This window comes from Zonotrichia albicollis, chromosome 1 (assembly GCF_047830755.1).
Source record: "Zonotrichia albicollis isolate bZonAlb1 chromosome 1, bZonAlb1.hap1, whole genome shotgun sequence".
NCBI classification, from domain to species: Eukaryota; Metazoa; Chordata; class Aves; order Passeriformes; family Passerellidae; genus Zonotrichia; species Zonotrichia albicollis.
In genome coordinates, this window is record NC_133819.1 from 132,515,354 (window position 1) to 132,527,965 (window position 12,612).

The following is a 12,612-nucleotide window of genomic DNA, read 5'->3' on the forward strand; positions in this document are numbered from 1 at the left end:
ATCTTAATGAATGCTACACAGTTTCAGCTCCATTTTTTTCAGTCTGTTCACAGCAAGTAAATAAACAAAATCTCATAGGTACTACTGTATTCAGTCAACACAGTGCTATTCAAAGAAACCTATTTTACTAAGAACACGTAGGGTAAGTTGTACCCTACTTATACAGGTACTGAATAAAGCCACATGCAAGGGAAAAAACAATCAACACTCCTCCTCAGAAAAGCCACAGTGAGGAAGACTTCTGATCCTGACTGATGAGTGTTACACATCACCTGCCATACAGTGAGCTCAGGAATTCTGTATTAAAGTAACCCTACAGCTTTTAATTAGACATCTGTAGTGTGTTCTTAAAGCCACAGAGCAGTTGCTCTAAGCTTTCTGAACCGCCCGCAATGGAAATCTAGACCCTGGCATAGCAAGGCTGTAGTAAATCTACTGCTAATAGGCTTTTGCCTCCAGCCTCAGTATTAGCATCACAGCACACAAGCCACACGATGAAAATCACCAGGCAGCAATCCGTAAGAATTTTGTTGCATCTTTACATTTCCAATGCTATTTTGAGAATTTTTCACATAAGTCAGAAAACACTGGGACATGCTAATATTGGTCTCTAAACTTATCTTGGAAAATGAGCACAAGGCAGGCCTATTAAACTTTGTCACTGGTATAAACTTATTTGCACTTCAGTTAATGATTCAGTTTGTGCATTTCCTTTTGGAAGAAGGTAGAATTTTTTGCTATCTCACCATGGAAATAATGAATACAAAGTACTATAAAAATAACTTTTAAAATCCTAATGATACAGAATGACAGCTTAAAAACTACTTTGCTTTTTGATTACAAAAAGATTTGCTCCTACATTGCCTTAACTTTATTCTATGTCTCCATAAACCAAGCTCAATAGAGTACAATTATTTACATTCACAAAAAAGTCAGTTATTTTTCATATAAAATTACTAAAGTTTGTTTTTGTGAATCTGTCAAGTCAAGAGAGATATCCACCTATTCACTCAATCTTCTGTGGAGGCATTTTTAATGTCTTTGGCAATGACTTGCATGAGATTGTTATTTGTTTTCATACTGGAGTTTCAACAAAATAAATGAAGCAAACTTGATTTAATTTCTAGGGTTAGTCTTTGTTGTCAAGAAAGCATAACATATTTATTTGACCCTGAAGTATCTGCTTCTCAAGATGAGGAAAAAATACATCTTTAGCATGCTTTCTCCAAAATGGAGAACCTAGCTACACTGGAAAGATTCTGAATCATGTTTCCTCTTTTTGGTGCTCAACATTCAGTCTCTTGCAACTTCCAGAAACAACTTCAGTAGTTCAGTGTTCAGAGACAGGCTGGTGACATACACTCTCATTAAAAAGTTTCCCAAACCTCTCAAATCTTAATGCTGCCACAGACTCAAGTGAAGATACAAACCCAATGTGTCTCCTTTCTCTCATCATTAGGGAAACAATTCAGATTTTATAGAGCAAGATATAATTATACGACACAGTTGTAATAGGCAGGGGACATCTGCTACACTTTCATTCCTATAATCTATTTGGACATAAATAGGATTACAAACATCCTAACAATATAAAAGCTATAGAAGCAATCCCCTTCAAGCCCCAAAACTGTGACCACTGTAAACTTTAAACGGACAGTAGACAATTTCTGCATTCTACTAATTTTCTCTTAAGTGGATGGATGCATACTGTAAAAGCTGGAAGGTTCCCACACATTTTAAGGATTTAAAAAATATAAACTACAGGAATGATCTCTTTTTAAGGGGCTGCTAAGACACAGATTTCCTTATTAAAGGAGATGATCCTTACAGTAATAACTAAATCAGACACATTCCTACTGAGGCACGCTCACAGCAACATTTGACACTAACGTGTTCCATGGAAAATACAAAGCAAAAACCTTACTCGAGTTTGAATCATCACAGCATTCACAGGGCTTAGAATGCTGCTTCCAATCTTTACCTGCCTAGACTACAACTCCTGGCTTGAAACTCTAAGCCATGCTAAGGACTCCACTACTGGTTGCTAACCCTATTATTCAGTGAATAACAACAGTAATAGCAGCTTTCATACGATTTCTGTTTACAATAAAATGCTTCCAAAAAGCCAGCCTTTTCCTCATCAGCCAGGGTTATTAACGTGCAGTTTACTTGTGGCAGCGCTGCTCCTCCAGGTTTTCAAAGTAACAAAGTAACCCAGGCGACCTGAGACGGCTCCAGAGCAGACAGGACCCCCACACTTCCTTTCACAGGCAAATATCGCGCGGCGGCTCGGGGAAACCTCTACGGCACCCGGATCCTTTCCCCCGCGACAGGGCCCGGGGAGCGGCAGCCGGGCTCGGGCCGCTCGCAGACGCGACCCCCTCGCCTCCCCACCGGGACCCGGCCGGGTGCCACAGCCCGCCCGGTGCCGCCGCTGTCAGCTCGGTTTCACCCCCGCTGCCCTCCCGGCCCTCACACCCTCTTACCCGCGCCGCTTTCTCCGGCAGCTTCTTCCTGTTTCGCTTCTTCTGCTCATCGCCTTTCAGGTTCAGCTGCCCGGGACCCGGGCCCGCCGACTTGCCCTGGCCCCCGCCGGCCGTCAGGCCCGCGCCGACCGCCTCGTCACCCTTCCTCACGGCCGCGCTCCGCGCCGGCTTCTTGCGGAGGCCGCCCCCGCAGGCCGCGGCCAGCAGCAGCCCCAGCAGCACGAACCCCAGCGCGGCCGGGACCGCCAAGGCGAGCCAGGTGGGCAGCGCCTGCGGGTCCAGGCCCAGTTCGAGGCCCAGTTCGGCACGCAGCAGCCCCAGCCCGCCCGACAAGGCGTCCCGCACCCGGGCCGCCGCCTCCTCAGCCCACCCGGCCGCCGCCTCCTGCCAGCTTCCCGCAGCCATCGCGGTCCCCGGCCTCGCCAGAGGCCCGAACCGAGCGAGGCGGCGAGGGCGCGCTCAGGCCGAGCGCATCGCGGCCTCGGGAGAGCCGCGCCGGCCCGCCCGAACCGGAGGCACCGGGGGTGGGGGTAGGACGGGACGGGACGGGACAGGAGCAGAGCCTCCGCTGGACGCGGCTTCCTCAGCCTCGGGGCCGCCCGGGTCTCCTCCTCTTCCTCCTCCCCGCCCTCCGCCTCGCGCGCGACGTCACCGCCCCGCCGCGCGCCCGCCGCAGCGCGCCATCAGCGCCGTCAGCGCCGTCAGCGCCGCGCGCGGGGCGGGGGCCGCGCCTCCCGCCGCCTCCTCAGCCTCCTCCTTCTCCCCGGCGCGCCCGGCCCGGCACGGCCCAGCCAAGGGCGGTGCCGGCGGGGAAGGCTGCGAGCTCGACGTGGCAGGCAGCGAACGGAGCGGGAGCGGCTGAAGCCGAGGGGTTGGAATCTGAGGTCATCAAATCCAACCTATGACCGAACACCACCCTGTCAACTAGACCTTAGCACTAAGTGCCACGTCCAGTCTTTTCTTAGACACCTCCAGGAGTGGGCAGCCCATTCCAATGTCTGACCACCCTTTCCTTGAAAAAATTTCCTCCTAATCTCGAAAGTGAAGCTACCCCGGCGCAGCTTGAAGTGATGTCCTCTCGTCCTGTCACTGCTTTCCTAGAAAGGGCCGCCCCCCCCCCCGCCCTCCCAACCTGGCTACAGCCGCCTTAAAGGTGATAAAGTGACCCCTGAGCCTCGTTTTTTTTCCAAGCTAAACACCCACAGTTCCCTCAGGAACACAGAACTTGTGCTCCAGCCCCTTCACCAGCTCCATTGCTTTTCTCTGAACATTCTCCAGCGCCTCAATGTCCTTCTTGTAGTGAGGGCCCCAGAGCTGAGCACAGGATTTGAGGTGCAGCCTCACCAGTGCCGAGTGCAGGGTGACAGTCACTTTTGTGGTCCTACTGACCAAGCTATTTCTGATCCAGGCCAGGATGCCCTCAGCCTTCTCGGCCACCTGGGCACACATTGGCTCATGCTCAGTTGCTGTCAGCCAGCAGTCTCAGCTCCTTTTCCGCTGGGCAGCTTTCCAGACACTGCGCCCTAAGCGTGTGGCATGGGGTTGCTGTGATCCAAGTGCAGGACCCAGCACTCAGTCTCACTGAACCTCTTAAAATTGGCCACAGCCCATCGATCCGGCCTGTCCGGATCCCTCTGCAGAGCCTTCTTATCCTCCAGCAGATCAACACTCCCACACAACGTGGTGTCAGCTGCAAACTTGCCGAGGGTCAACTTGATCCCCTTGTCGAGGTCATTGATAAAGATGTTAAACAGAACTGGAGCCAGTACTGATCCCTGAGCAGCACCGCCAGTGACCAGCTGCCAACTGCATCAGTTCCATTCACCACCACCCTCTGGGCCTGACATCGAGCCAGTATTTTATCCAGCAAACACTGCACTCACCCAAATTGTTAGCAGCCAGGAGAGGGCTGTGCAGTGTCAAAGGCTTTACCAGAGTCCCGGCAGGCAACATCCATACCCTTTCCTTCCCTCATCCAGTAAGTGGGTCACCTTGTCATAGAAGGACAGCAGTTAGTCAAGGATGGTTTAGCGTGGACTGTTTTCATTTTCCAGAAAATATTAACTGTTGTTGTTGCAACTGGTTGCACATTTGAGCCACCCTAACATCCCAAATAATGTATTCTGTAAGTATTCTAAGTTTAAGATGTTGCACTATATAGATAGAGGTGACAGAACAGTGATCATGTAGTTATAGTTTTAAATACATCAAAGGAATATGTCTAACAAACTTGAAGGCATCATTTAGCTACAATGAATGTTTTGTATATATATAGATATATGTATATATATATGCCTATACCTATACCTATACCTATACCTACACCTATACCTATACCTGTACATATATATAGAGAGATAGATATTAAACAGAGGCCATAGAACAGTAAATATTGTTAATTTTAAAAAAAGCACCGCAAGAACCTGGTGGAGCTGATTGCCACAATCCAAGCGATTGACATGGTTTTCACTGCGGCGCCGGGACACCACCAAGTGGCAGCACCGTGAAGAGCTGAGCTCTTGTCGGAAAAACATTTCTGTCTTAAAAAAGAACAAAGGGCGCGGTTCTGCACCTGGAAATAACCAGTTTCAGTTTGATTCGGCTGGTAAAGTAAGTTAATCTGAAATGAATAAATATATTTTTATTCTGAAGCAATGAGATATAGCCATAAATAGACGTACAGTTGTAGCAAATTGAAATATTTTGAAGAAAGTCTGTGTGAGTCATTTAAACAGTTGGGAACAAATATACTACATTTTATTTGGAACTAATTTCGACGCATATTAGTCTAGTATTAATTTTCAACTATATTAATAGATCTGATCAAAGTTAACCCAAGGACTCTTCCATCAGTGCCAATTTAAACTATCATACCATCTTTCTCATGCCATTCTCCCAAAGATTACAGCATAAGATTGACACATTGCACATGACACACTAAAAAAGAGAAAATTATGGAAAAACCAAAAAGAATGGAAATAAAGTGTAAACTTAATTTTTTAAATGTCAGCTCTGTTGACTGTGCAAACATTCCTTGTTTTACCACAACAGCTATTGGACATACCTTACACAGTACCTTACCACCATATTTAAAGCTCCATGGCTAGTTGCCATGGCATGAAGGAAACCCAACTATTGCTTTGCAGTCTCAAAATACCTGTTTCAAGAGGTTTTAATGATTATCTTGAACAGTATTGAAGCCATGTGTCTTGCAGCTGTAGACATTCTTTAGATTAGAAGTCAGATGGATATGGCAGAAGCAGGTAAAGACTCTGATCAGGTTAATAAGCAGAGTCCCAATAAAAACACATTCAAGGTTGTTGTGACAGGAAATTGAAAAACTCTTGAACAATAAGCAATTTTGCTGTCTTATATGGATTGTGACTCTGAGTTGCTATAAGGTGAACTCAGTACATAATTCACTGAAAATACTAAGTCAAATACCCATTATTTTTCTGGAAGGAGGGATCAACAGCAACAAGAACATCCCTGATCCAAGAATCACCATCCTTGGCAATGTTAACAAGTAGCTGGAAAATGGATGAGTAGTCTGTAGAGAGAATTTTCATTGAGAAATTTCTCATCTAGGTTATGGTTGGATGCCTTGAGCCAAGGCTCAGCCCAGGTTGAGGAATGGGCTTAGAGTTAAATGCTGGATTAGGAGAATGAGGCTCATCATGCCTGGAAATGCACTTGGTATGGAGTAACCAAGAGCTGCCAAAAAGGGGTAGAACATTAAAAGAATTCTTCCTGGTGACATTTTTCATCCAGGCCGTGGCTGGGCATGTTGGAGAAGGCTCAGCTGATGCCTGGGATTAGGTTTAATGTTAACATTACATACCTGTTGGGAGAGAGATAAAACCTGGGGCTACAGTTGGTGTGCAGCAGAAAAGGAGCAGCTGGAGTAAGGGGTAGGCTGCAAAACACCTCTTCCCTGAAATCTTTCTAATCTGGGTGCTAGGTCAGGATCTGGAACTAAGGCTCAACCCGTCCTTTGCATTCAGACTAAGTCAGACTTTTTACAGGGCAGAGCCAAGAGCTCCATTTTGGTAAAAAGATCTGCTGTAGGAATTCTCTTTGGATAACTTGTTCATCATGACTGTGGCTTGGGGACTTTGGTTGGTCTCTGCACATACCAGGTGTTGGAATTGTGGCTACAATTAGGCTTAGGGATAGGACACAGGCCAAGTTTGAATACCCACTTGGAGTGGGGCAGGAAAGAATTATTCTCAGAGAAGTTTCCATCTGGTTGATGGTTAGGGGCTTTGGGCTGTCTCAGCCTGAACCTGTGATTAGAGATCTGGTTCTGTTCAGCTTTGGGAAAAGGGAGAAAGCCTAGCACTTCATTTGGTCAGGGATTGAAAAGGGATTCCAAAGGAAGGGATGGGGGCAAACATAATTGTTCCCTGAGGACATGTTCACCTGGGCTATGGCTTGGGAATGTTGAGCTGGATCTCACCTGACACCTAGGTTTGGGTTTAGAGTTGGATGAGACACAAAGAATAGAAGCTCCAGTTTAGTCCAGTTAAGCCTGGAAAGAGGTTGCCAAAGGGAACAGTAGAGTATCAGAAGAATTCTCTCCTGAAGTCTTGTGCTGTTGTCTTGGTTTAGAGACAAGTTTAGGGGAAAAACACTCTGGAATGAGTGTTTCCTCCAAAAAACAAAAGGGTTCCAACAATCCCTTTCTGTCAGTAAGAAATGAATACTAAGTGGATGAAAGTGAAAAAAACCCCAACCTTTTATTGACAAATAGAGTGCTCATTTGGCACAGTAAAAAGTAAATAAATGCTGGATATTGAATTGTCAGAACTTAGCCCCCTCCACCCCTGTGGACGCACACACACACACACACACACCATAACAAAAACCCAAAATGCCAGGGAAAGAAAAAAGACAACAACAGTTTGCCCCTTAGTGGATACAAAATGGCATGGGTTTTCAGGGAAAACAAACAAATAAGAAAAACTCCCAGCAGGTTCAAGCAGCAGTTCAGGCAAACCAGATGTGAAACCTGGTGAGTCTTTGACATCAGTCCCCTCTTCACAGCAGAGGAAGCAGGTGAGCTTTCTCTTGCTGTCTCAGCTTTTCCCAAGATGTGAGCCTGAAATGGAGAGGCCCCTCATCTTTCCCACTAGTCTCTGATCTCAGACCAAAACCAAACCATCCAGTTCACTTCGAAGTGCTGCTGAAGAATTGCTGCTGCAGCCTCTCCAAGTCCAGGAAGGACAAAGAAAAAAACTTTTGCCTGGCCTAACAAAAAAATCCATGCTAGGCAAGCAAAAACCCGGACCACATGGCAGGGACACCTGGGGGTGAGGCTTTGGAAAAGCCCAGTGAAGAGCTTCAAGGCTCCCTTCTCCCTCCAGACCCACTTTAAAGCTACAGCAACCGTTTTTAGGCATGAAGCATGCAATCAGGGAATAGACTAATCGTCATAAAATCACCCCAAGACAACTGTGTTAAATTTACATGAGGACATGTTTATCTGAGTCATAGCTAGGAACTCATGGTCTCATCCAACACAGAGTCTGGGGTAGTTGGGGCAAAGTCCCCACATAAATTTGGGGTTGGGAGAGAGACAAAGCACAGACCTCAGTTAGGAGAGAAGCTTGAAGGAAGTTGCTGAAGGAAGGTGCATGTTGCAAAAAAATTTTGTCCCCTGTGAGCTTTTTTACCTAGGACATGGCCAGTGAACCTGGGCTAGTGCTCAATCACCTTCTCAGAGTGGTCAAAGCAAGACTTAGAACAGTTACATTTTTTCTGATGCAGTGCTTTTGGAAGGATTTTTTTCCTAAGGGAAAAGGAAGAGCTCATTATATGAGTAAACCATGTCCCTCTCTGACCTTCAAAGTTCACCTTAATTTTTGTCCTGTTGGTCTGGTCAGATTTTTGAGCTGAGACAGAATCCTAAATCAAAATTCACTGTTAGGGGGTAATGTGTTCTTCAAAGTCCTTCTCAATTTTACATTATTTTTCATTTTAGTTTACATTCTTGTACATAATCGTATAATTCAAATACAAAAACATTCTGCTAAAAATACTAAACTTAATTCCCTGTACAATGGATAAGTCTGTTCTCATTAAACCTTGCCATAAGTAGTGTTTAGTCATCAAAGCTAAGTTGTCATTATGACTGATAGATCTCAGTCCTTGGGAGGTGAAGAACACTTTGGCAGACTATTCATGTTCAAATTTCTGTCAGCCCTAAACACTGAGAAGAATAAATTGCAAAGACTTGCTACCCACCTGAGAAAAAACTCCTTGAATTAATGGGAAGCAAACACCAAATTATAGGCCTATTAGCTCATATCATTGGTTGTATAAAATTGTATTAAGTGTACATTAAATGTCTCCTGTAATATGTGTGTTTGGAGAGTTTTCACAGTTTTGTTTTTTTTTTTTTTCATAGACTAGATAGTTTTCCTAATACAGCATTTTAATCAAGAGGTGTTGCTGTTCATAGAAGTGGCACAGTTTAAAGTTAACTTTAAACCATGTGGTTCATTTATTAGCAATACAGTTATAGAATCCAGTCATGCAGGCTCATTTATACATTTAGCCTGCAGTAGCACTGCCATCTGTGTTGCTCACTGTCCTGTGCTGACAGTACCTGAGCTAGCAAGGGTCAGAAAACTGCTGGGATGTCAGTGTAGCTGTCAGTACAGACATATTCAAGTTTTTTTGGTATATCCTGCTGTAAATAATTTTGTTACAGGCTTGGACTCTTTTCTGCCATTCTGTCCCAGAGGTAGGTGGAAATATTCCAAAATACTAAATCAGCTCAGGGAAATTACAGTTACAAAGGAAAATGTGTCTCTTTCAGTGAGCTTTCAGTGCAGCACATCTTTGATGACTTTTGTGGACTGGCCTAGAACAGAGACTAGATGGAGCTAAAGAATAAAGTGGATATTCATTAGGAGGCTTCAATAGATCCACCTTGGGCAGCACAAGAGCCCAGCCAAGGCTACAACCAAGATGAACCCAAAATGGTCACAAAATGGACAACCGGTCCCGGGATCTCACACTTTTTAAAGTTATGGTCCATTAGCATATTGGAGTTAATTGTCCAGTTACAGCTTTAGCCCATGAAGTCCCATCCTTCTTATTTTTCTCTCTTCAGTCCACTGTTGTTTATGCTCTTGGGCCTGAGATTTGGATAGGTTGTTCTTGGTCCCCAGCTAGAGAAGGAATTGTTTTGCCTACCTACTCTGTGAAGAGAGCTTACTATCCCCTAATATGAAGCTGGAAAGTATGCACTAAAGTAGTACAGAATCTGAAAAATATTAAAGCTAAAACCTGAGGCATCACCTTAGGCATGCAAAGGAAGCCAAATCTCATCCTGTTCTCCCTGATGGCTCATGTAGCAGCGTGCTGCAAAGCTTGGGCACCCTTGGCTGGGAGGTCTACCACAGAAAAGACCTGTTCTTGGCAGCAGTAAACTTGGAAACCCAGAAAAACAAACTCCTTGCCTGAGGTAGAATATCATGTATTTTCCATCCCCTTTTTTAGTCAGTGGAAAGCTGTATAGTCCAATGGGAGAAAGAAAAACCCACCAGTCAATAATGAAACTATGAATAATACATAGAACATATGTGAATTCAGTCTGAAACGTCAGTCCTAGAGATGGTATTTCCTAACTTCTGTGCACTTGATTTGGCATTCTTAATTATTCTTAATTGAAAAATTTGCATACAAATTAGACTTTTTAGAAAATCAAACAGAAAAAAACGTTCTCCTGGTTTTAAAATCTGCTTCAGAGAGACATTATTCCCATACAGATTAAAAACTTCAGCCTCATTTAAAACTAATTGAAACCTGACTCTCTGAAAGGCTGTAGTGTCTATAATATATGTGTCTATGGTGCTCAATTAAACAATCCCAGGGATTGTTTCAGTTCCTGACTCTGGGGTGGCACACTCTGGCTCGCACTCACTCTGCTTTAACTGATGAACTGTGTCCATACTGAATAGGTTGTGCCTCTGGGTTTCATTTGGGTACCATGTGATACTCCTATGACCCTGAGAGATAATTGCTACTTTTTTGTAGGTTTTTTCTTAGGTCAAGCTGTCAGACACAATGTGAGGGCTGTGTTGCAGCTTGCCAGAGAGAAGTTTTTATAGAATGAGATTGAGGGTTGCACGCTTTGCTGTGTGATGTAAGGGTCTATGAAGATATTTCAACACATGAGGGTTGTGTAGGTCCAAACCACATCAACAGCGCTTAATGTAAAATATCCTGAGCATGCTGCCTGAGCTTTGGTTGGAAAGTTAGCTGGTGTGGTCCAAACCAAGCTCAGGATGCACATTTCCTCCTCGTAATTGGCCAAGCTCAGCCTGAGAGTCTAAAGTAGAACATGAAATACCACTTGGATTTCTGTGGAATGTGTGCACTAGCTGCCAGACCAGTGCTTTTTGGTAGTCATGTAGCTGTTACTCAATCATTCTGTATATTGTTTTGATCTAACCCAGAGCACTACTGTGCAAAACATTCACTTTTAGAAAAACAGAGTAAATTAAATTGATGAATTCCCATTGCCTGCAAGAAGTAGGGCTAATTCTGAAGTTTGATCAGGGTGCTCAGGCTTGCCCAATCAGGTTTTGAAAGTCTCCAAGAATGGAGATTCTTCAGGTTCTCTAGCTTCATGTGCCAGTACTTGTCCACATTCATGTGAAAACTATTATCTTTATCTCCAGCTGGAATGTCCTGTGGTGTGGCTTGCAGCCTCTTATGTTTTGCCCATCTGAGAAGAGGTTATGGCTATTTTCTCTGCAACTCTTTAGTTAGCTGAAGATGGTAGTTAATTTCCACTCAGCCTTCTCTTTTCCAGGCTAACCAAAACTGAATCTTCTTTTAAGGCATATGATCCAGCCCTGTAAGTATGGAAAAATATTGAGAAAGCAGTAAATTTTACACTGAGAAAATAGATTTTAGAGCCTGAAACCAGCATGTAAACAAAAAAACAAAAAACAAAAAACAAAAACAAAACAAAACAAAACAAAAAAAAAAAAAGAAAGAAAAGAAATTTGAGACCAAAACAGATACTTGGGGCTGAAAACTAAACCTGGACAAAAGCAAGACTTCCTTTCTGCAAAGAAATTTTAGAATTTATGTATTTTTAGTGTTATTTATGTCTTTTTAGAATTATGTCTTTTGCTTAGTCTTTTTCTTGTTTTAGTTTTTAAAAAGAGAAAATTTTATTTTGAAACAAAAGTTTTTATTTTCAAACTTTTTGCATGTCTGAACAGAAATATTTTTATTGTAAAGAAGCTTAACTGTTTCAATCTATATGGATTTTCCACCCTGTCTTGCAACTGAAACCTTTAGTCATAAGTTTGACCCAAATTCATAAACACTTCCCTTTAGTTCCATTTTACCATATTCACTATTAATTAATTTTTCTGTGTGTTGAGCTTTAAGAAACATTTTATAGCTTCTGAAAGATGAACAGGCATGTTTCATTTAAAAAAATGAAGACCTAAAAAGTCACAAGTGTTGAATTCCAGTATTTTTCAAGGCATTTCCATGATCATGAACCAGTGGGATCGCTGGCAATCACTGACGACTGTACACTGTATTTCTGAGCAGTATTCCAACTTTCTGCCTGCAGCTGTGCTGTCTCTGTGCCATCAGAACATCTTACTTATGGCCTTTGACCTTAAGAAAATTCTGCTCATCCCCTTTCCTTCTTTCTTTTCATTCTATTTATAAAGTCCCTTTGAAGTAAATAAAAAAAAAGAGTAGTCCTCTAACCTAAGGAATAACTTTTATGATAATTAGGTTTATTATGTGTCATTTGTGCAGACTATTCAACAATTGCTTCTCCTTTTTTACTGTGTCTAAAATAATCATTCTGTTCCTTGTTTTCCTGTTTCTTCAACAAACCTCTATTAAAAACATACTCTCAAATCCTCTCATGAAGTGTAGGGTATTCTTTTGGGAATTCCACTCAGAAACAGTAAGAAAATATTCTCAGTACATCAGCAGTCTGTGTGCATTAGGGAAGAAATAACATTTCTTTACAAGACAATGGATTCCTATTAAAATCCAAGGTGGTTGTTATGCAGGTGCCAAAGTGCTTCCAACAGTTACGGTTTTTAGAGTAGTTATATTAATGGTGGCCATTTTT

The 12,612-nt window shown here is 43.4% G+C and overlaps 1 protein-coding gene across 2 annotated transcripts in view; it reads right to left on the reverse strand.

Annotated features, from left to right (window-relative positions):
* The window catches only part of MTDH (metadherin), a 33,402-nt gene extending 30,251 nt beyond the window's left edge, over window positions 1-3,151 (reverse strand). Inside the window, exon 1 of one of the 2 annotated variants that reach the window (XM_074554682.1) lies at window positions 2,487-3,151. In XM_074554682.1, coding sequence (XP_074410783.1) covers window positions 2,487-2,891 — 405 coding nt within the window. In that variant the 5' untranslated portion in view covers window positions 2,892-3,151. The remainder of the gene's footprint in view (window positions 1-2,486) is intronic. The other variant, XM_074554677.1, reaches the window with a different exon arrangement.
* Window positions 3,152-12,612: the final 9,461 nt, after the last annotated feature.